The 25,432-nt window shown below is 34.6% G+C and overlaps 1 protein-coding gene across 2 annotated transcripts in view; it reads right to left on the bottom strand.

Moving 5' to 3' along the window:
- Nucleotides 1-25,432, bottom strand: part of MMP16 (matrix metallopeptidase 16) — a 277,042-nt gene that overhangs the window by 120,733 nt on the left and 130,877 nt on the right. For both annotated transcript variants that reach the window (XM_081816217.1, XM_081816216.1), the window contains exons 2-3: nucleotides 19,465-19,613; nucleotides 9,901-10,023 (exon numbers count right to left, since the gene is read on the bottom strand). In XM_081816217.1, the coding sequence (XP_081672343.1) occupies nucleotides 9,901-10,023; nucleotides 19,465-19,613 (272 nt within the window). The remainder of the gene's footprint in view (nucleotides 1-9,900; nucleotides 10,024-19,464; nucleotides 19,614-25,432) is intronic.

A 25,432-nucleotide genomic window follows, 5' to 3' on the forward strand; every position in this document is an offset into this window, starting at 1 on the left:
GAAGAGCATTCAGATTAATGTTGTAACTTTGAATTTCGTCTAAATTAGTTTTCCTAGTAGTCTTCTATTTTACTCCCACCCTACAGGAAGACCCTCATTAGTGGGGAAGTGTTTTTATGACACATTATTTGAAAGAACGTACTACATAAAGGCCACTGCTCTAGGAGCCTAAGAGATACAGCTGTGAATAAGACTCTGCTCTTGTAAGCCTTACATATTTTAGTGATAAGAGATACACAAAAACCCAACAACATCAAAAAGATAAATACAGATGGCAACAAGTGAAGGGTGAGGAGGTAAGGTGAGTAGATGATAAATGGGATTTCAGTGACAAAAGGAGCCACACATGCTTAGCTAGCATGAGTTTCTAGCCAGAAGGAACAGTGAGCAGCCCACACACATTTGGCCAGTTCAAAGAATGGGAGTGCTCAGGGAAATGGTGTAAAATGAACACTCAGGACAGTGGGCAGGAAGCGAGTTATATTCTGTGAAAGGAAACCACTGGAGAGTTTTAGGCAGAGAAGTATTTTGGTATTATTCTAGTTTACAAAGATCACTGTTTCTGATGAAAAATGAATAAGAAGACAAGCATGGAAGCAACGAAACATTTTGGAAGTCCAAGCAAGAGAAGACAGAGACATGTCCCAGAGTGGTAGTCATGGAGATATGAAGAATTAGACCATTTCAGTGTATATTCTGAGGGTATTGTTAATGGGAATTGGTGTTGTATTCAATGTGTAATGAAGAATTTATTTTGTTTTGAAATAAAAGATAATCTTACAAAAGAAAAAATCATTAGTATGATATGTATATAAGTACATAATGGTTCTGAGAAAAATGAAGCTACATAATGAAGAATAATAAATGGGGGGGGGCACCTGGGTGGCTCAGTTGGTTAAGCATCAGACTCTTGATTTGAGCTCAGGTCATGATCTCAGGGTCGTGGGATCAAGCCCCATGTCTGGCTCCACGCTCAGCACAGAGTCTGCTTGTCCCTCTCCTTCAGCTCCTCCCTCTGCTCCACCCCCTGCCCCCTGCTCTCATTTTCTCTCTCTCAAATAAATAAAATCTTAAAAAAAAAATGTAGAGTATCATATTGTAAATACATCACCGTGTTTTTCAAAGTCAAGCTCGATTAACTTCCAAAATATACTTAACCACAACATTTGTAATGTCATTAGTAAATACAAGACACATAATGGGTGCCTGGGTGGCGCAGTCGGTTAAGCTTCCAACCCTTTTCAGCTCAGGTCATGATCTCAGGGTCCTGAGATCAAGCCCCACCTGGGGCTCCTCACTCAGAACAGAGTCTGCTTAAGACTTTCTCTTTGTCTCTTTCTGCTCCTCCCCACCGCGCTCTCTCACGCGCGCTCTCTCTCTCTCTCAAATAAACAAATCTTTAAAAGACACACAAGTGTACTTCCAAGTTAGAGTTCTGAATGAAGTACAACTACATTTAGGAATTTTTATGCCATTAAGATGTATTTTGTATTTACTAATAATTGAAATAATAAGGGCAACAGAGATACGTGATATAAAGAATAATAGGACTGTTATTCTTAGTAGTTCTAATACATGATGCCCAAAGTTATTAATATATATATTTGCAAAACAAAAAATGCTATAAAATGAATAAAATGAAGGTTATGTTTCAAAAACTTAATAGAACTAATTTAATTTTAAAATGTTTTGGGGTGCCTGGGTGGCTCAGTCAGTGAAGCGTCTGCCTTCGGCTCAGGTCAGGATCCTGGGGTCCTGGGATGGGCCCCGAATCAGGCTCCCTGCTCCGCGGGGAGCCTGCTTCTCCCTCTTCCACTCCCCCTGCTTGTGCTCCCTCTCTCCCTGTGTCTCTGTCAAACAGATAAATAAAATCTTTAAAAAAAAATGTTTTTACTTCGCTTTTCTGTAAACAGAGTACTTAGAGTGAACATACTTTTCATTCTAATAAGACAATTGATTTCATTTTTCGAAGACTTTATCAGGTTTTTTCATTATGCCATTTCACTGATTCTTTTAAACCTCCATGTTGCTAAATTTTGAAACTTTTATCTAAAAAAATTAATAAATGTTATCATTAATTCATTAATGACCATGCCTTGTACAACCCTACATAATAAAGCTGATCAAGTGAAAATTTTTCAACCTCTTTATTCATCGGAACAATTGGTAGTGAGGGAAAGGTATGTCAATTGACTTACAAGATAACTATATAAAGTCAGGATTCCCTAGCTTTAACTGCACTGAATCCATACCGATTCATTTAATAACAATTCTACATATTAATCATGGAGTATTTCCTCTTTAACTTTTTCAGAGAGTAATAAATCTTTTCCAAAGTTAGAGCATTTTATCTCTAATATGAAAGTAAGAAAAAAAACTAAATATTTTGGCATTTGTATTGTGTATTAAAGGTTAAAAGAAGCTTATACTCTGCCTTATTATTCTCAGTAAAAACATATAAATCTCACAATGATAAGTGAGAAGTTTACTACACTACTTCTAAGATAATTTTTAAAAGGGTAAGAATTTGACATTCAGAGAAATAGTAAGTTTTGAGGGAATGAGACCTTTATTAACAAAACTCTACTGAAATATGTATGTGTTCTCTTTATTGATGACACTGGAGGAATTATTTTGCTTCATTAGTTCTGTAAAATAGATGAATGTAAAATGTAAAAATATCAAACATTTGTTCATTTGAACAGATGTTACAGTAAATGTGAAACAAGGCCATTGCAATAGGTTTTGTCCTTTCAAATGAAGTAAACTTTAATAAGTTACTCGAGTGACATAGTAAATATTACCCAGTGCCTAGTATTACCGTGTAAAGTCAGGATCCTCTAGTTTTAACATCACTGGATCCATAGTAATTTATTTAATAACAACTCTATATATTAATAATGATTATTTGCTCTTTAAATTTTGACAGAGTGATAAATCTTTTTCAAAGTTAGTATAATGTTTTATCTCTAATTTTAAAGGAAGTAAAAAAACAAACAAACCTAATACTTCAGCATCTAGTTAAGATCCAGAAGTTGTATATATACTTGTGTCAAAATTATTTTGGTATGGTCAAGGATAAATACTAAATTCAACAGACAAAAATTAGTTGTCCAGAAAAGCATACTTACATTTTGTGAAAAATGATTGGCAACAAAATGGAATTTACTGTAACTGGGAAAGTAGACAATTGCTAAGAGTATAATAGAGTAAAAATAATAAAATATATAGTTAAGTTATTTTCAGATCCATATCCAGAATGTATTATAATATTCTATCAAGAGAGAACTAAATAGACTAATATATTTTCATTCATATTATGTTTGTATGGTTGATGTGGCTTCACTTTTTTTTTTTGTACAAGAAATGGTCAGAGAATAGAGATTGAATATGGAGTCTCTTTCTCTAGAAAAGCTTATATTAAATATTTCACGATTTCACAAGATGCTAGTTTTCCAGGTAAGGCAGACTAAAGTACATATTATTTTGGGTTTTATTTAAATAGTCTGTTTTACTACCTGCCGTGTATCCTCTGGACACACAACCTGAATTCTATGTGAAGTCAACAGGATCATCAAATTCAGTGACCTAACTGGTTTTAGAGAATAAGAAAAGCTTCTGGGGAGGAACTGATTATTCCTCAGCAACTTCTAGGTTTCTTTTCTCTGCATATATTATGTTTTTTAAGATTTTTATTTATTTATTTGTCAGAGAGAGAGAGAGCACAAGCAGGGGGAGTGGCAGGCAGAGGGAGAAGCAGGTTCTCAGTCGAGCATCAGTTGAGCCTGATGTGAAACTCAATCCTAGGATCCTGGGACGTGACCTGAGCTGAAGGCAGATGTTTAACCAATTGAGCCACCCAAGCATCCCAACTCTGCATATATTATGAAAGTAAAATAATAACTTCTGGTGTGTATCCTCAGGAGTCACACAAACATTCATTTAAAATCAAGGTTAGTTAAAGGAGAATTTACTAGGAAAATCAATACCAATTAATGTAACATAATATAACATACTATTATCACACTAATTAATATATTATGAATACTTGTTAATATAATCCAGTTTAAAAAACAGATGCATCAGGCAGTTTAAGTACATATTCCATGGGACACTTACTACATAAAATATTATTTTGGAATTTCGATTTTATAAAGAAAAAGAATTTAGGCTAAGCTTATTTTACACAATATTTAATAAATGGGAAATAAAGATATATTTGCTAAACAATGAGCTTACTCATTACATTCCTATTATTATTTTGCATAAAGCTTAACCAAAGCCTACAAAGAATTCATTAATTTATCCAACAGCTATTTAATTAGGGCATAATACACAGCAGCACTCTGCTAGGTTCTAGGGAACATAAAATGGATATGGTCTCTGATGTAATGAAGTTCCTGTAAGGTCCGAAGTAACAATACGGTATACTATTCTGTAATTATTCACTTAAACACACCTGTCTCCCACATTCGACTATATTTTCTGTGAGAGTGGGGGCCTTGCTTAACTCATCTATCTATTGCCAGTGCTGTCACATAATGCTGTTCAATAACCATTTATTGAATGTACAACATCTAATTACCCACGAAGCAAAATTTGCTAAAAGAAAAATTGATCATAAAGATTCAATTAAGAGATGAATGGCCACCTGTATTTATACTATAATTATTACCAGCATGTAAATTATGTATCAGCCAAAGTTATATATACCCCTAACTACTTAAATGATTCTTCTGGTACAACCTCAGAAGTTCCCATTCCTAGGCATCAAGCACCGAGGTCATTAAAGTGGAAAGCATGGGAGCCTAGACATTCCCTCGAAACGGAGTCATTATGCAAGGTTCCTTCCAATTCCACATTTTAAAGATAGGAAGAGATTTTAAAATTATATAGTCTAACTTTCCAACCATTCCACAAATGGTCTCTAATTTCCTTGACAAGTGAATAAATTGCTTGGTTTATATGCTTCCAACAATGAAGACTTGTAGGGTGAATGATTTAATTTTCCAAAAGCTCAAAATATTAGGTTCTTCTGAAAGCCGTTAAGTATTTGAGAATAACTGAAAATTTCTCCCTTAAATATTTTTTCCATCATATTGAGAATCCTTGGCTCTAATATTGAGCCCTTTCTCATGCAGACTGTTTGTAAGATCTCTTAGCATTTTGATTTCTTTTTTAGAGGTGCACTTTAATTTGCCAAGAAGTTGTTGGAAATGTGGTAGACCAAAGAGAAAAGGAAACATCAGGTAAAGCTTGGCCAACAAAGCAAAGAGAAAAAATTGCCATCATCACTGCTTTGGACACTCTGCTTTCTATCAATCTAAGCTGTTCATTTTAGTTCTTATTTAGCCACACTGTACCGTTGGCTCATAATGAGTTTGCCATCAAATAAAACCTAGATTCAACCACCCCCACTCCGACTCATGGCTTCATTCTGTAATGGCACATTTCTGCTATCCTTTTAACGAGTAATTTTTTTTCAGCTGAAATGTAGTATTTTGTTTTTGTTTTTCTAAATATAGTAATAAAAGTAGCAGCAAAGGCTTATATAGTACTTATTTTACACATGGCAAGTTTTTAACACTTTACATACACTAACTTTAAAATTTAATATCCTTAGTTCTCACCCTCAATTTTCTATAATTCTGTTAGAATATTCTCAACAATTTCCATTAATTGTCTCATAAATTAAAACAAGTTAAGATGATAGTTGGCATTTACTAAGCACTATGTTTCAAGCACTGTGCTGAGCTATTTTGTTTGTTTCTGGGGGGTTCCCCCCACCATGACCTGACTTAACTACCTCTTAGGCTTTATGAGGTAGGTACTGTTACAATACTCACTTTTCACACAGGGAAAATGAGACTTAGAAGATTAAGTAACTTGATCCTGGTCTTACAGGTAGCAAGTATCGGAGCCAGGATTCAAATCCAGATCTTTCTTACTCCAAAATAGGACTCTTAACCACATGATGTGTTTATCAATAACCTGGAAGCTTACAGGGATAGACACCTAATTATTTGAGTATTCAAAACTCACTGAGACAATTGTCAGTATAGGGACAGAGCTTCAATGGAATTATGATTAGTTCTGAACATAATGGCTCTTAACAGTTTCTTTCTTACTTTCTTTCTTTCTTAAATGAATGGTGTAGTCAGTACCTAAGTACGCAGAGACACTAAACAGGGTACACCGTTAAGTCTGGAAATCAGGCCAGAAAAAAGACACTATCTGAAACAAAAACAATAAATATCAACATGCAGAGCTGTGTGTTTTGTACTTCTAAAGTTGATTATACAAATTAATCTAATTAATACTTACTAATTTTTTATATGTTATGGGGTAAGAATCTAATTTCATTGTTTTCTATATGGATAACTAATTACTACAGAAGAACTTAATAAGTAAAAGAGCCCGTCCTTTTCCCCAATGATCTATAAGGTTTTCTCTGGCATAAATAAATTGAAGCCCCAACCCCCAATGAAACTATATTTGGAAATAGAGCCTTTAAGGAAAGTAAATAAGGTTAAATGAAGTCATAAGGGTGGGGTCCTAATTTGGTATGACTTCTTATAAGAAGAGAAAAAAAAAACCCAGCAGAAATCTCTCTCTCCACACATGCATAGAGGAAAGGTAAGAGGTGGACACAATGAGAAGGTGGCCATCTACAAGCCAGAAGGAGAAATCTCACCAAAACCAACCTTGACAGCATGTTAATCTTGGACTTGTAGCCTCTGGAAGTGGGAAAATTAAATTTCTGTTGTTTAAGTTACCCAGGCTGTGATATTTTGTGATGGCAGCCTGAGCAGACTAATACAGATTTAATGGACCAACTCCTTTGAAAAACACAATCTATAAAAACCTACACAAAGAGAAACAGATAATCTGAACAGGACTATATCTATTAAATAGATTTAATTAAAAATTAATAACTGTCAAAGAAAAAAGAACCAGGCCCAAATAGTTGCATTGGGTTTACTAAACATTTCAGTTACAAATCATACCAATTCTCTACAATCTCTTCCAGAAAACTGAAGTAAAGGGAACACTTTCTAACCCATCCCATGAGGCTAGCATTACTCTCCTACCTAACCCAGATAAAGACTTTAAAAGAAAGAAAAACCACATATCAATATCACTCATGAACATACACGTAAAAATCCTCAACAAAAAATTAGCAAGTCAAATCCAACAATGTATAAAAAAAATGATTCACCATGACAAAGTAGGATTTACCCTAGGCATGAGAGGCTGGTTCAACTGAAAATCAATTAATGTAATCCAACACATTAAAAGGCTAAAGAAGAAAAATCATATGATCATATGATCATATGAATAGGTACAGAAAAAGCATTTCATTAAATCCAACACTTATTTATAATAAAAACTTTCAGCAAACTAGGAATAGGGTGAACCTCCTCAACTTGATAAACATCTAGAAAGAAGCCTACAGCCTATATCATACTTAATAGTGAGGAACTAGATGCTTTTCTCCTAAAGATTGGGAAAAAGGCAATGATGCTTGCCTTCAACACTCCTATTCAACATTTTACTGACAGCTCTCCCTTATGTAATAAGACAAGAAAAGAAAATAAAAGATAAACACATTGGGAAGGAAAAAATACTCCTTTTTTTCAGGTGATATGATATGAAATGATATGAAGTTGACATAGAAGAAAAACTAAGTGACCTCAGATTTGGAAATGATTTTTTTGATATAACACCAAAAGCACAATAAAGGAAGAAAATAATTGATAGGTTGGACTTTATTAAAATTAAAACTTCTGCTCTGTTGCAGACAAGCCACAGACTAGGAGAACTATGAACCCTACTGTCATTATGGACTTTAGTTAGGAATAATATAGCAACAGTGGCTCAGCAATTTTAACAAATGGATCACACTAATGCAAGATCTTAATAGGAGAAACTATGAGTGTGTATATGTGGTGGGGGGATGTGATATATGGGAACTACTTGTATTACCTGCTCAACTTTTCTGTATACCTAAAATTGTATTACCTAAACCTAAAACATGAAATATATTATTTTTTTAAAAAGTTGGCCATATTCTTTTATTATTTCTGAGAATTATCTAGAGTTTATTCTGTGTTTTCTATATAGAAAATGATATAAACTTACTAATGATAGTGTTATTTCTTTACAAGTCCTTATATCTTTTATTTCCTTACAACTATAAGTAGCTGTGCAATGTTGCTGAACAGACTTAGAGGTAGCAGGTATTTTGTTGTTGTTCTTTAAGGCATTCTTCCAACACTTCACATTCACTACATGGGCTTGGCTTAAGACTGTTTCCTCCTTGATTTTTCTTACCTGCAGAAATAACTGAAATGAGTTGCATAAAAAATCTAGGAGCATGCTATCTGGGAGGATTAGCTTAAGAATATAAAACAACACTGAAAAGTGTTCTCAAGGGGCGCCTGGGTGGCTCAGTCATTAAGCGTCTGCCTTCGGCTCAGGTCACGCTCCCAGGGTCCTGGGATGGAGCCCCACGTTGGGGCTCCCTGCTCGGTGGGGAGCCTGCTTCTCCCTCTCCCACTCCCCCTGCTTGTGTTCCTTCTCTCACTGTGTCTCTCTCTGTCAAATAAATAAATAAAATCTTTATTAAAAAAAAAGGAAAAGTGTTCTCAAAATAACTAAAATAAGTTCAAATGGCACAAACCAGATATACTGGTAGAAAATCTATATATTGAGTTTTAAATTTTATCCTTAAGCATATGTGAAGGGTTAGTTATACAAAGAATGAGAATTATAAATGTCTTTTATTCATGTATTCCTGACATCTTACCCTTCCCCTGATGTGCCCTGCCTCTTCCCTTGCCCTTTGGTCTAACACATGCTTTCTCTTTCTGTGAGTCTTGGCTGAAAGGTCATTTCTTCAGAAAGCCTTTCCCTGGTTTTCTAGAGTGGGTTGGATGGCCCTGTTTTACATTTCTCTTGCATCTTGTTCCTCCCCTTTCATAACAGTCATCACATTTATATGATTCTTCAACTTAACCACATAACTGTAAATTCCAAGAGGACAAACAATCTCCATGTTTTATTTATTTCTATATCCCCAGTGCCTAGAACTGTTTTTGTTCAAACTGAGACTCAATACACAGTTGTTCAATGAATTAATGAATAAATAGGAACATCTCCAATAGCAGCAAATGTCCTTCCAGGTTGGAAGACATTGGCATCCCTTTGGCATCCTTCACTGAAGACAAAATAAGAAACAATGATCCATCTGCATTGCTGCCAATAAGATAGAAAGTAAAATGACTTGAGTTGATACTAAAAGTTAATTAATAGTAGATCCAAAGACATTTTGTTTAGATGACAATTATTTATAAACTTTATTATTTGATTACTTTTAGATTATGAATCCTTATTAAAGAATGAAATGGGGCACCTGGGTGGCTCAGTTGGCTAAGTGTTTGATCTCAGGGTCCTGGGTTCGCGTCCTACATTGGGCTCCCTGCTCAGCAGGGAGCCTGCTTCTCCCTCTGCCCCTGCCCCCTGCATGTGTTCTCTCTCTCTCTCATGCTCTCTCACACTCTCTCTCTTTCAAGAAAATAAATAAAATCTTAAAAAAAATAAAGAACGTAACGTGTTACAATATTCATCTCAGAGTCCCTCAGGATTTGGTATTCTTTCAAGAAGCTTGAAGGTACAGTTTACAAATGAGACCAAGTATTTAAGAAATATTTAAAAGGCCTCCAAATAGGCAATTTATTCTCTTCTCAATGGCAGTTCTCAGTTCCCTACGTTAACATTATATATATTGTGTAACTATATGTTACCATGTAGTCAATGTGCATAAGATGTCAAACAAAATGTCAAAATAAATAGTGGTGAAAAATGGAGAAAACAGCAATTCATCATCAGTTCTTATACCTGTAAGTGATGTGTTTGTGTTGCCACTTCTGTCCTGTTAATGCATATCGCTTTCGACGAACATTAAATTTGGAGCTACCTCTTGTCTGGTCAGGTACACCACATCGAGGCTTCTTCATCCAGCTGCAAAAAGCAGTATTTTCCAGTTATTTACCAACAACCCTAATCATGAATTTCAAAAGGAAATCAATTGAGAAGGTAATCTATGACAGTGATTATGAAAATGGGAAAACATAAAGAAGAAAGTTGTCAATTTCCTTGCAATTTAAATCTAAGTAGAAAGCATATTTTGTCCCTGAATGATCAAGAATCAGTGGTTTCAAACTCAGCTCTTTTAGATATTTTTTCTTTCTCTAATTCATTTTGAGCTTGTTGTAGACTGAGGTCCTCTTACGCTTCTAACTAGAATCTGTTTTAAACAAGATTTGTGACCTTGGGCAAGTCACTAATTCCTAGTCTCATTCATAAAAAGAGACTTTTAAAAATAAATTTTCACTAAAGTCTCTTCCAGGTTTAACATTCAACAATTTTTAAAATCTGTTACATGATCTTAAATTTCAGGATTTGAGAGGGTATATTCTATTCTCTCTTCTAGCTTACATAGAAGTAAATTATTTAAATAACATTTGCCTTTCTCCATTTTTTTTCTTATTTTCACTTTGATCATTACCCCAACTTACAAGTAAGAACCATTTGTTTTAAATCAGTAATTAATAACCAAATTCAATGCTTAATTTTTTTTTCTGGATATGAGGTGTTAGCATCACACAAATAAGGTTTAACATAATTATATTAGGAAAATGATATGCTGTTTTTTGATTAATTTTTAATACTTATACAAATACAGTCATGGAACTTCTTTTCTACAGTCTCATTGGTCAAATGTCCTGTTTTCGATGTAGTCTTGCTTCTTATCTAAGAAGAAAGATCTTCATGATTTTGAGTAGTGCTTCTTTGGTGACTCATAAAATGGCTTTACCATTCATTAGCACATTTAATTTAACAATTACAAAGCTAATGCAAAATCTTCATGGTGCTATATGCTTCAGCAAGTAGAAATGAGAAAAGAATCAATTTTTGCTGTATTTCATCAGATACTTTATAATTTCTATACTCTTTAAATGGAAAATAATTGACTATAGAGAGTTGACTATAGAGATGACTATCTAAAGATGTCCATTTTGTGAAAATGAAAGAAACAGTTTACATGTTACATGGATAAATCAGCTAATTAGCTCTTATAAACAATAATAACCTCATACAACAATGAAATCATGACTTTTGTTTTTTAAGAAAGATGACACTTTTACCATAAGTATTGAAAAAATTTCTCCTTTTTTATTCTGCCTGTAGACAGACAATGTAGACGTTGCGGTTATCAAACTTAAAAGATTCCATCCTAGTTTATAATGCATTGTGGAGTTACTTCAGAAAAATTGCTTTCCCTTTATTAAAGTCTCCCAACTCCTAGGAGGCTATATGGTCCTACAGAATTGAATTCTATAAAGTTGAGAATGGAGATCTCCTATGTTTAACTAATACTTCAAGGGCATTCCTCAATCACTTCATTTGAGAGATATTTCACTAGACTGTAAACACTCAAGGGCAGGGGATCTATATACTAAGATCTATATGTCTATATACTATATACAAGGTGTATATATATATACTATCCACCTTGTACAACCCCCGGAATATAAGAGATATTCAATGAATAAGTGGATAGGGACACTTTGTATTTTTTAAATGAAAAATCATTAATTGTTATTACATACTGTAAGATACAGATACAGATTTAACTAGCAAATATTAAGCACTGGAGAGGTTATTATGATTTAAGTGGCTTTTACATATGGGTATTTCATTAATTATATTCTCAGCAAAAATTGTAATATTCCTAAGTCAGGTTTTTATGCTTATTTATTTCATTAAAAGCACTAAGAGAATAAATAATATATAATTATTAAAAATAATAAATTTACTAAGTGTGGGAAGTAGTTACACTTACATTTTGCTAAGAAAAATATTTAAGTTAGCATTCTGGGAAGAGAAATAATTTGGAAATGGATAGTGGGATGAAATTTGACAAAATGCAATTACCTATTATCAGGATAAAATGTATTGCTAATGAGGACATACTGTCTAAAATTATTTTAATAATCAATAAAATTAAAAGAGGAAGGTAGCAATTGAAAAGGAAATTAAATTTATTAATATAAATTTCCATTTTAAGTCATGCATATGTTGGATCTAGTAAAAATTTTTCCAGTGAAGCACTGCATCTTCCAAAGGATAGGGTTTATATGGATGAGTATTAGATTCTTATGCTGAAAGATATCTCTACTGAATTCTTTATGTATTTCTTAGGCTTTTGCCCATTAAATATGTATTTTTTCTTATGTTCCAACTTCCTTGTTTATTTACTCAATAAATCCTTATTCATTCATCTTGTAATATTTTTCAGCTTTTATAACATATTAAGAGATATAACAAAAAAGTGTGACTGGAAAGATAAACAAGGCAAGAAGTCCTTTTTGAGTTCACAGTCTACAGGCAAGACATGCATGATTAAAAAAAATTACTATATAATGGCTTAAATGCTGTCATACCTTTGTCAAGATACCCTGTCATTATTTCTAATTTACATGTAAAAAATTTTTGATTTTCCTACCCAGATCTGTAACAATTCCTCTGATGCTTTATTTCAGCCAAGAGTCTTAACATCCTTCTAATGCCTAAGTTAGATACCCAGGTAATATTCTCCACTGCTCTTTCGTCACATCTAATCAAGCAGGATGCAATCTTTTTTGCCTCCAAAATTTCTCTTCTCTCTCTCACTAATGCCGTCCTTCTCATTCCTAAAGACAAATCTTTGCAGAACACAGATGTGTTCTCTATATATTCTGGGCATGAAAATGCTTATACAGAAAGAATCTGACTTAGGCTTACTTAAGGAGGATCCCCTGCCACCCCCCTCTACTTTCTAAGATCCACTCAGGTTCCTACAGAACTAAACCTCTTTCTGCCTTTGTATGCAGTGACCTCTGTCTGGCATAACTTCCTCTTTTCTCACACTGAGAATCCTAAACATCCTTCATTATTCAACAGTTTACCATCCCAACACGGCACGGATTATACTATGTGTTCCGATTTGTGTCTCTGTCTTCCACTGGCCTGAGTCATGGCAGAGAGCCAGGAATAATGGGGCCTATGCCCAGAGAAGTCTTCAATAAGAAAATGAAGCAAATGAATTGAGTCTGCATGTCTCTTTTGTACATGCTGATCCCCCTTACTGTCCATGTTTCTTGAAGACTTTGTAACTCTTCCCAGGTGTGTGCCTTGAACAAATGCTTATTGCATGGACACTGTGTAGACATTTTTATGTAAAACTAAATCATAAAGCAGATGACTTAAGTGTAAGAAATAAACATAAGAACAGGAATAATCTAATATCGATCAGTAATTTAATGCAAAAAACTCTTAATAAGGGTTGGTCGAGTTGAGAACACCCTATGTTAACTTCGCCAATATTTATATCCAAATATTCTGGCATAGATATATTAGCAGAAATTATTTATCAAATTATGCAAAATCCCCAAAATATGATAGAAGCACATCATGCCACTGAATATGACACATGGTATCTGAGCTAAATTGGCCTTTGGGCCTTTTATGTGACTCGAAACATTTAAATCATTCTTTAATTTCATAAGGAGTCAAGTTCTTTCTACTACAATTTTTGAAGTTCTCGGTAGATAAAAATGATTAGTGTTTAACAGGACTCATCAATGAATTAAATGTCTAATACTAAAGGTAAAGTTGGCATGTTAATATTGTTATTCAGGTAGAGTCTGACCCTGGGATTTATTTCGTTATCATACACCAAATATTAGTTGCATTCATATATGAATTTGATAAAACCCATATATACTTGTACACGAGAGTGCAAAACTCTCCACGTACAAGTAGAATTGATTGATTGTTTCACCTCAGGTAACAACTGTATCAGCTGAAAGAAACATGGGTTAAAGAGAATGTGTGTGTGTGCATGTGTGCGGGCTATTTTCAAGCAGTGCTTCTTTTGTGAAAGTTCCATTGCTAAAACATACTTATTTTTCTGTGTGTCAATACACAGCAGCTCATATACATGTGCTTCATTACTGACTCATTTGCTAAGAATTTTAAGTTGACATTCCAAAGCAAACAAAGACGTGGGAACGGGCACTGGCGGTGGGAGGGAGCTACAAGAAAGTCATTTTGTACTTTCAAGGTGTAAATCACGGCACTCCCTCCGTTTGCATACATGCAATACTGATATTCAGTATTGATTTAATTGTTTAGAACCCATGGCGTTTTCAGATTAGCTGGGCAGAGCATTAATGGTTTCCTTAAATTAACTGAACTGAGAAAGGAAAAACATCTGAGATCAGTGTTCTTGACAGGAGTGACATTGTAAACGTTAGGAGCAGGGATCCTAGAGCCAGACTGCTAGGGCTCCAGCCCCACCTCCACCACCTCTCCAGCCCTGGGACATTGGTCTGACTATTGTTTCTTTCTACTTCTCCGTTTCCTCATGTACAAAGTGGAAGTGAGAATATTATTGAATTAATGTGAGGATTAAATTAGTTAAGTCACGTGAAACACTTAGCACAGTGCCTGGCAAATAGCACCTGCTATGGTTATTAATTTATAATAATTATTATTATTTTACAAACATCAGGAAGCAGCTGGACTCGTAGTAGAAGCTGCAACAATAGCAACATACTGATATTAGCATGTTTCAGGTCAGCTTGACCTATGTGTTAACATCCCTTGTTATTTAAAACAGGGATAGCCTGGTGTTTTCATAATACAGATAGCACCAGAGACACAATCCTCTGTTTTATGTGAATAAAGCAGCCACAAACTTCTAAACAAATTTGCAGTAATTAGAGCCACTATGTATGAAACAGTGTCCGTTGGTTTCAGTAACTGTGTTTTTTAAAGAGTTGGGTATTCGAGTCAAACATATCAGGCCTCTCATCGCATGACTGTAAAGGAAGCCTTCAGGTTGAGTCTACACACCTGGTGCCCCAGGAGTGGGGCTGAAGGAAGACAGCATTTCAATAAAATGCGTACAATCGAAACGGTGCCCCCTGGAGTTGGAGTGGTACCACACAGTGGCTCTGGGTTCATATGCCTACCTTTACTGCGAGAAAAAAAAAATAACTCACAAAATTATATCTTGTGCCTTATGATTAGTAATGTAAGAAAATGTTCATCTGCATAATTAAGAGGTTTCTATCCTCCAGACTTTTCCATGTTCTAATGGAAGGTAAGAGTAATATCTACTATTTATAGTTGTCCCCAAAAGATCATTTTACAAAGTTTTAAAAATGCTAATTTTTATGACTTTAAAAATCCTTCGGGTTTGTTTGTACTCATAGAGCCAAGTGCAAGAGTCGTGAAGAAGATTTTCTAAAAGTGGATTAACTTAGTGCTCAAAATGTTGACATTAGGCTGACAGCTCACTCTGGTCCAGAGTTTCTTTTTTCGATCAACTCATGAACTACTTGCATGGACACAGGTTATTCACAAAGCTGAAACTGCAGTTAGTGTACTTGAAAGCCTGACCACAGAGAATAGATGTAATAAGCCTCCATGATGCGCAATATGAAGAAAAAGCTCAGTTAGTGTCAGCTCTCATTTAAGCTTTCACCTTTCACCTTCCAGAAGGGGAATGAGGCTGATTTAGCTATCAGCCATCCTTCCATAGTTACCAAAATAAGGATTGATCCATCCTATAATGTAATCCTATAGTGTTTCAGTCCCATTGCTATAATCAGAAATAAAAAGGAATTTAATTACTGATGAACTTATCTTTTATACCTATATTGAAAAAGAGTCTTAACTCGATAATTTAGACAAATGACTGAAAATCATGAAACCTATTGAAAATTAAGCCCCGAAGCTTATGGTTCTTGATATAGCTAAATAAATATTTCAATTCTCAAATTAGGAGAATTCAAATACCACTGTGGTTTCATAATAATTATTTGAAAAAAGCTACACATTCAGTCTTAAATTAATTTTAATTAAGATAAATTGAATAAATTAAGCAGAATTACTCAGATCATCCTACATATGTATGAATATATGTGTATATTTGCATATTCATGTGTGTATACATGTATGTGTGTATATGTATACACACATATATGGAGGGAGATAAAAAAGAAAGATCACCTTAAAAATGATATCTCATCAATGCATGATAATATGCACACATAAAAGATGAATTAAAATTTTAAAATACCTACCATTAATATTGTAAAAACACGTTAGACTCATTTTCGTTATTGCCTTGCTATCTTTTTCCCTCCATGCTAAAATAATCCTTTTTCATGCACAACATAAATTGCTTCACTTATTAAGGAATTTAAGTAAGCTTGCTTATAAAAATTAGCTAAGCAACCCATAATTTTGAAGAACCATTGCAACATATGATAATGAGCTTGTTTTAGGGTAGGGGGATAAGTATGCATTACTATCTCTCCAACACCAGTGCTAACTGATATGAAAGCAATATAGTAAGCCATTTAAGGTAATACCTAAATTTGTTGCTGGAAAATGGTTAATTTCTTCAACATAATATAGGGATCACCACAACTGCATCATTACTTTTAATTACCCAAGAATTACAGACTGAATGCATCAAATGTCTGTCTGACAAAGGAGGACATAATTATTTAATTTAAAAACAACTGATCTTGATAAGAGCCTACAATTAGATAAGACTTTATAGCAGCATATGAAAATGAATCTTAAGACATTATTTTAATACTGAGGAGTAATTTTAGGTCTATAATTGTAGTCCATATTTTATGTGATAAGGTTTAGATAAAAATTCATACTTTATAATTTGACTATGTAAAATAATAGAGTACAACTTCAGCATGGATTGTTACGACACATTCATTTGGGATTACAAAAGCACAGACAATTCCTTAAGTAGCATGATTATGGGGATTATACTTCCAAAAACAGGACACTATTTGAGCTGAGTACCCTGCGTAACAGCACCTCAAGACTGGGGATACATCAGTGGAAAAACCCAGACAGCAGGCCAGTGAAGCCACAGGGCTTCTAGTGTGAGTGACAACGTGGGTGCCATAGGGGACAGAAGAAGCAGGGCAATCTAGGAAGGGCCGATGAGGGTTGAACCGGGCTTTAGTGGGCTCATCTAAGAATAACAGTGTATGTAAAGGAAAAGAAGCATTTCCAGTTAGAAAAGAGGAAGAAGAAAGGAAAGGAAAAAAAAAACTGAATTAGAACAAAGTTTGGTTAAAGAAAACAGATCAAAACACTGGTTGGTTTTAAATTAAAGGGTCCTATACAGCTGCTCTTCTCTCTACAATGCTATAACTCACAGAAATGCTACTTTAACTCCTACACACTGACACAATCATTTCTCCTGGGCTGGAATCTGAGCCACTGTGTGGCAGAATAGGACACAGGGTCTTTTTCTGCACCTCTGAATTTGACATTGTCCTGCCAGAGAACAACTAAAAGCTGTTCAGACCCTTTCCACATAAGCGGCCTAAATAAATCCTGCGCACATTCCTCTCCCATCATCTCCTGACAAAGACCTTTTTCCAGCTATCTTGGGAAATCAAACCTATCCATCTTGAGTCCTTCCAATGGCCAGCAGGAGCTCTCAAAATGGACAGGAAACACAGATGCCACCGTCTATAGAACTCTGCTTTCTGAATTTTAATAGCTGGTAATAAGCAGATTCAAAGGAATTTGTTTCCCAAGCTCTCAATTTACTGTATTTTTAAAAACTGTGTCATACGGTCCAAGAAAGTCAATCAGAAGATAACAGCTCTGCACTAGGGAGCATAAAAGCTGTTCAGAGCACTCTGTAAAATGTTGGGATTAAAAGTATGATTTAAATGGAATTCTGTACTATATGCAGCAACAAAATGTAGGACTTGTTGGGTTTGCTTATTAACTTAATAAGCTATCTTTAAAATTAATTTATAATTGTAATTAAAATGAATTTAAAACTGTATTTATTTAGGACACTATTAACAGAGAATTGCAACGAATAGAGGGCAGCAGATTCAAAATATCCAAGTCCTAGTCCCAATATTAGTAACAAGTTTCTCATTCTTGCAAAATGCATTATATTCATTCTTGGTTCTATTTTCCCAAATGGTATACCAAAGTTAATATTTATGTATCTCTTAAAAATGGTAGGAGAGGTAATTATATTTATTTTTCAAAACTGCTTTGACGTTTAATCTTCAAGCCTTTTATTAGGTACTCGTCCTGTCTTGATGAAATAGGAACAGTATGACTAATACCATGCTGTAAGTATTAGAAGGCAAAATCTAGTATTTAAATTATATTTAAGTTAGTTTAATATGTAAAAATTATATATACCTGAGTCAAGTAATTTCAGGTATTCAAGGTTTAAAAAGAAAAATAAATGTGTCATTTCTTGAGGTTCACAACATGGTATAGTAGAAAGTTCTTTGACTAAACACCAAAAGGTCTGGATTCTGCAACTACTCTGGACTTCACTTAGCCTTTGACTTTTAGTTTCTTTATTTGACAGTGTAGAGAGCAAAATATATCCTTATCTTCCCTACTGTGGAGGGTTGATGTATGATGATATTAAATGAAGTAGATTTACTTTGTGAGTATCAAGGACTCAATAAACACAGATGATTCTTCCCTGCACTGACAGAATTAATCACGTCCTCCTTTGCTGTCCAAAAACAATAATGCTGTTTCATAATGTTACAGAACCTACAGTGTACCTGTGGTAAAATAATTTGTGATTATGTCTAGCTACACAGTTAACTTGAAGTTCCTCTGAAGAAGAGACTCTGTCTTCTGATCTGTTATATGCCTCTTTCACAGATGCAATGCCCAGTAATGAGTTACTGGTTGAATAAATAAATGAACAAATGATTGATGAATCAATCCATAAAATGACAAATATTATTAAAGAGTCAAAACAAGCCATTTGCTAATAAAAAATTGGAAGGAGAGACTTGCAGGAACCTCTCCTTGATTTAACTCATGTAGAAAATTACCACAAATAGGAGGCTACTAAACTGTTAGCTGACTCTCTAATACCCTTGTCCCCCCAGAAAGAGCCCTGATTTGTATTGTTTCCCATTTTCCTTAGTGTCAATATTTCTACTCTGGCCAATTTCAAGCTACTGATATCATGTCACTTAACAGGGAAGAAACGTGTCCAATATGTCCGCACCAGCAGAACAAGCCAGCTCCAACACATCACTGACGTAGCTCTTCCTAAAATAGCTTCAGCCATTTACTCTGACTCTCATTGTTCCTTCTCCCCCCCATTTTGAAAAAGTGCCGCTAAAATCAAGTGAGTAAATTTGACTCTGACAGACCTGACATCCTAGTGGAGTAGGGTTGAAAGAGGTTAAATTCCAAAGGAAAGGGACAGGAGACAAATTGCTCCACTCATGGTTGGCGGAGCTCACTTAAACTTTTTCAGCTCAAGGACCACAAAAAGAAAGATCGTGGATGCCCACTACTTACTCAATTGTGTTTCTGTCCACTTTTCCTGTCATGTTAATGCCGTAGAACTGCTGCATGGCAGCTAAGGCGGCCTGCATGGTCTCCGCGGAGCGCAGCACCGACATTCTGGGGTCAGTTGGTGGAAGGTAGCCGTACTTTTGTAACCAAACCTGCAATAAGGACAGTTCCTTTTAGACCGACCTCAAAACTGAACAATAACTTTACAGTAACTAGTGGATCTTTAAACTTCATTTCCTCTACAAGGACATATATTATTTAAGTGTTTTATCTCTTTTTAACATACATTCTGTAGTTTAATATAATTTTGGGGATCGTTGTGGATCTTTCTAGCACACCTACAAAAACTAACTGAAAAGAAAAAGGTTAGTCATTTGTTGCAAGCTTATTGTTTATAAGGAACTATACTCAATACTGGGTAAGATAACAAATAAAATATGACCCCTGCCCTTTAGGAACTCAACTTCCCCAAATAAGGGATGATACCTTTTCAACAATAACCCCAATGAGACATCTATGCTGGAAGGGGTAGTTAATGTGCATATACCACATCTAAAATGTCACTTTCCTGAACAACTAACCAAGGGCTGTTGTCATCATGAGTAGCATCAACAATACAGACCATATTATTCTGTCATGACATTTTGAGTATAAATTTCATGTGATTGATCTATTCAATTGTAGTTAGATGTCTTCAAGGGTAGGTAAGTGTTTCTCATGTAAAGAATAGTCTTCCATTTATTTAAGGTGACTCACTTCAATCCAAATAATGTAAGTGACCAAAATTCTCATATATAGACGAATCAGACTATCTTGCTAAGTATGTTTGGGTCTCTCTTTAAGGATCTCATGATTTTTATTCTCCTCTTCCCCAGAGAAGGGAGATCCTGTGTGGATAGTGAGAGAAAGATGTCTGAGTTGAGCTCACATCCCAATTGTGATTATAGCAACAATTCAGTCATTTAAGGTCAGAATTTCAAAGTAACCTAAAACTCAGGGTATTTGGGGAAAAAAAATTTTCACCAGAGAGCAGATGCTTTCCAGTTCTACAATTCTATGCATTCATTTTAAATGCACAATCATATGTTCAGCTCATATCCCATCCTTCTGTCCCTTACCTCAATCTTCCATGGGGCACTAAGATTTCTTGAAGTGCAGTGAACTGCCTGTCAAATTGAGAAAGGCCAAGTAATTCTGCCTGTCACACAGAATAGAAGCTGTGCTATTTAGTGGAAGGTATTCACCAGTATGTATTTCCCTTGCCACCTGGGTCTATTCATCATACAAATGATGATCCTATGAAGCTACAGCTTTTCCCCGATACCTGATATACTTCCGCTATGACCTGACCACTAACACAGAGGAGAGCTATTTTCTCAGTGAAAACAAACAGTAATTATATAAATTAAATTTCACCAAAAGAGACTGATATTAAATATACCAAAGTCTTAATGTGTGAAAAGACAAGGTGGATTCATTTGTAGTATTTCCAAGAAAATGATGCCCCCAAAAGCTTAGAACTCTAAGCACAACCCTTTGAAAATAAAATAAAACATTTATTCTAAAACTGTTTAAGAGATCAACAACACCTCACTGTCAGGAAGGTTTACTTTCGAAACTCCATCTAGTAAATTCACCTACCACTTGGTGAAAACATGCCAAGATACTCCTCTCATCTAATCTGTAATGAATAGGCTTCCAGGGAAGACACGTATGTTCAGAGTTACCTAGTCAACAGTGCTGCAGTCTGAAATAGACTCCATTTGTTTTCTGAATGAAGGAGACAAGATTTCACTGGCAATGTATTACTTACTAGAAAATTCAATACCTATATTGGAATGCAATTTCCCCCAAATTAGAAGAGTTCATCTTGATACTTAACAGTATACATGCACTAATATTCTGAAATTGAACTCTTTTTCCCATAACACTTTGTTTGCATTTATTTCTTACTTGTTAGAGAGCTGACTTGTTGCTAGGTTACTCATGGGTGCTAAGCTACTGGCCACCACATCGTTTATGGTGTCAGCAAAGAGAAAACTACACAAATAAAAAGACTATAAAATATATAAATTTTAAATGGATAATGAAAAAATAGCATGTTATAAAAATACATATTGATTTATGCATTACCCTTTAAAACAAATGAGTTGGAATAATAAAAAAATAAATTGTGATTTTTCTTCAAGATCTCTTTTATATTATGCCATTTATCATGAAAGTCAATTTCTTCTAAATGATTGAGAAGTGAATAATTCTTTTTAATTGAAAAATATCAGAAAATCTATGGGACCTACCATTTTATAGTCAAAGTTTGTTTTTGTCTGATAACTGTCACTGAGATTATGGGTCACCTTGAGTTTACCATTCTTAATATCATTGTTATTTGTTAATTAAGATATCTTTGACATCATCAAGAATTAACCAAGAATAATTCTCAATGGAAACTTGCAATGCATCTTTCCACAAAACAGTGGAAAATCAAGCATGTCAGTGTCATGTTAAGAGTATGAAACCAGAAAGCCATCAATAACATTTTTTATTAAAACTTCTGTGGACAATCATACTCTACGTGGATATAAAAAACAAAACCTAAAGTATTAATTTGATCCACAGTGCATCTTTACATCCAATACTCAAAAACTGCAGGGAAAAACAAATACTTGCTTAAATAATCTTAAACACCGAGAGAGTATAGTCTCTTGAGTTTGTTTTTGTCTTACACGAACTACTTAGTTTAAGCTGTTGACACCACAGAATTCTAAGAGTCTGATCATTTTTGGTATGATAGAGAAAAGAAATCTGTACCAAATAGCCCTACATAAGATGCTAACGCTCCTTGGAGGAGACTAAGTTGGTCACCATGGTGATGTAAAACTGACCAAATACAAAGTGGACAGGACACTCAGCATCAACGGTAGAAAACCACTATGGCCAAAATCCAGAAAGCTTTGTAAACACTGACTCTTAAGTCATCACTGAATGACGATCAGGTATAAATAGTGTATATCAGATTCAAACACTGGTCCATAATCATCATAGAGGTATAGAAAACTCTGTTATAAGTCATCTTATTCTATGTATATAGAACAAAAACCCTTGTGTTATATAAATAGAGCATGGTGGGTAGCCTTAGCACCTTATCAATCTAAAGTAACGAAAGGAAATTTTAAAAATTCAAATATAAGGGCGCCTGGGTGGCTCAGTCAGTTAAGCGTCTGCCTTCGGCTCGGGTCATGGTCCCGGGGTCCCGGGATCGAGTCCCACATGAGGCTCCCTGCTCAGCAGGGAGTCTGCTTCTCCCTCTCCCTCTGCTGCTGCACTCTCTCTCTCTCTCTGTCAAATAAATAAATAAAATCTTAAAAAAAATTGAAATATGACAGAAGTGACATAGAAAACATTTTTCTTTTCTACTAAATTACAACCTTTAATATCTTATTTGATAGAAAATTAAATTAAATATACAAAGTAATATTTGAAGGTACACCTTATCCCTTAAAGACTATACCATAGACTTCATCCTCATACATTGTTATTTGAAATATATCCCTGTTTTAAACATTGTTTTTAATGTTTAATGTTTAAATTTCCTGGATGACAGGAAATAAGTTTGCCTTCTGAGATTGCTTGTCTCTTAATATTTTTTTCAGTGCTCTCAAAAGCATATAATGGGTAGTTAAGGAATAATTTCCTCATGTATGCATTTGGGGGAAATGTTGAATTTGCAGGTTTGATGTGAGGACTGAGAATACATAAAGCCACCAGCACATTTTTTGCTCAATCATATTATTATTTTATGCTTATTCATTGCTCTGAGTTCTTGAAATTGTTCCTGCTGTCCTTGGAATGAATGGGGCAAGACTGAAATGCAGGTAAGATGTAAAGAATCAGAGTTGTGAGGAAAGACAACTTGTTTTTATTTTGTTTTCTTTGTTTTGCCTTCTTTTGCTTACTGGATAGACACATGCATTTCCAGTGCACTGAGAGCACTGGAAAACTATCAAGAAACAAGTTTCTTTGGAGGCAACACTTGTTTTACTGTCTGGGAATTAGCCCATGTCATTATCATGAGGACAAGCAACCACAGAACCTCAAATACAGCAACAAAGTCTAACCTTGAATTACCTTCCCTCTTTTACTAACAGTCAAATTATCTTGCTATCTTGGAGACAAAACCAATTTCCTGCACTTAGTGATTATTCAAATGAAGGAACAACCAGAAGAGTGCTGGTCTCTGCAGAGTAAGAGGACTTACCAAGCAATAAAAGGTAAACATTTAAATATTAAATTCTGTGCCAATAGATATTGCCTTTACCAGACTGTAGTATAAATAGGAATAGCAGGCATGCAAAGTTTTAGTAAATCCCTTAATAAAGAATATCTTTGTCACTAATATTTCATGTAACCATATTGGGAAAACCTGTATTAATCGACTCAGCTATCCACACCCATATATCAGTGTGGTATCCTGAAAGATGGTTATCAACAACAAAAAGGAGACATTAGCAGTTCTCATGACTAACAACAAATATAAACAGAGGATTTTTAGAATATATATATATTTTTTTAGATTTTTTTTTTAAGATTTTTATTTACTTATTGAGCGAGAGAGAATGATAGAGCATGAGAGGGAGGAGGGTCAGAGGGAGAAGCAGACTCCCTGCTGAGCAGGGAGCCCAATGCGGGATTCGATCCTGGGACTCCAGGATCATGACCTGAGCCGAAGGCAGTCGCTTAACCAACTGAGCCACCCAGGCGCCCTAGAATATATATTTTTACTTAGTCTCTCAGGCCAGTACTAAAATCTAGAGAAGTAGATTTTCCTCCAGTTGTTAAAGCTAGTAAGTTTATCAATGCCTTAATATAACATTAAGATACTCCTATTCATTTACTAAGGTGAATCACAAATGCAAGAACCAGATTAAAATTCCATCACTGGCAGGACCCAACATACGGAAAGAACATCTTGAAAGGATGCTTAGATATTTTTCCAAGAAGAATTTAAATAATTAAACTAATGAATTTATTAGGGCAGGGAGGGATATATTTTAGAATATATGTCAGACCACATGTCTATTTGTGACTGAGCAAGTGATTTCAGGTAAAGCTCATTGCAGCTCATGTGTGGTATGGCCAAATGCAAAGTCCATGGGCCCCGTGATCATATGATCCAAATTATAGCACTCAATATAGAAGGAAAAGGGCAAAGGTAATAGTTTTATTTATAGTATTTACTTTATAGTATTTTATGGTATTTTAGTAACAATCACTTCAATTTACATAATTATATAATTTTTTATTATTTTCGGATGTCATTTTTAAAATTATTGAATTCATATTAAATTTTAACATATTTATTAAAAAATGTAAGTATGTAATGATTAACATATAATCTGATATAATTAACTGACTTTCTTGATAAAATAAAGGAAAGCATTTTTAATAGTTTTCAATATTATAAAATTATTTTCCATTTTTCCGTATGAGACTTCCAAATGTTAAAATTCTGTTATTAACTAAAATTAACAACTAAAAAGTGTCCCTCCCCTATTTTGTGTATTACCCACAGAGTTAGCAAAGGTTTAAGGACATTTTCCCCTGAAACAGCATATATTTCATAGTTACAAAGAAGGGCAGAATTTAGGGGCTAAATTTTCTAGTCTGAAAAGTGGCTATCAATATGAATTATAACTACCTATTAACCAAAAAACTAAATTGATGTGGGAGTAGTCATTCAGAATTGGTCAAATTGAAAATTCATAGGATAAGTTAATGAGGCAGAAATTAGCCTTTCTGTTCATTCAAAAATCTAAATGGGTTCTAAATCACCATCCCATTCCTACCATGAATGAATCAGTGTATGAAATTGCACATATAGAATTCAATTCCTTTAGAATTTTACTGTCTATTTAAATGGCTTCTTAAAATGGAAATCAAACAGTGGAAGGACCAAAAGTTACACCATTGAACA

Source organism: Leptonychotes weddellii, chromosome 4, assembly GCF_054177405.1.
Source record: "Leptonychotes weddellii isolate Sample4059 chromosome 4, ASM5417740v2, whole genome shotgun sequence".
In the NCBI taxonomy this organism is placed as follows: Eukaryota; Metazoa; Chordata; class Mammalia; order Carnivora; family Phocidae; genus Leptonychotes; species Leptonychotes weddellii.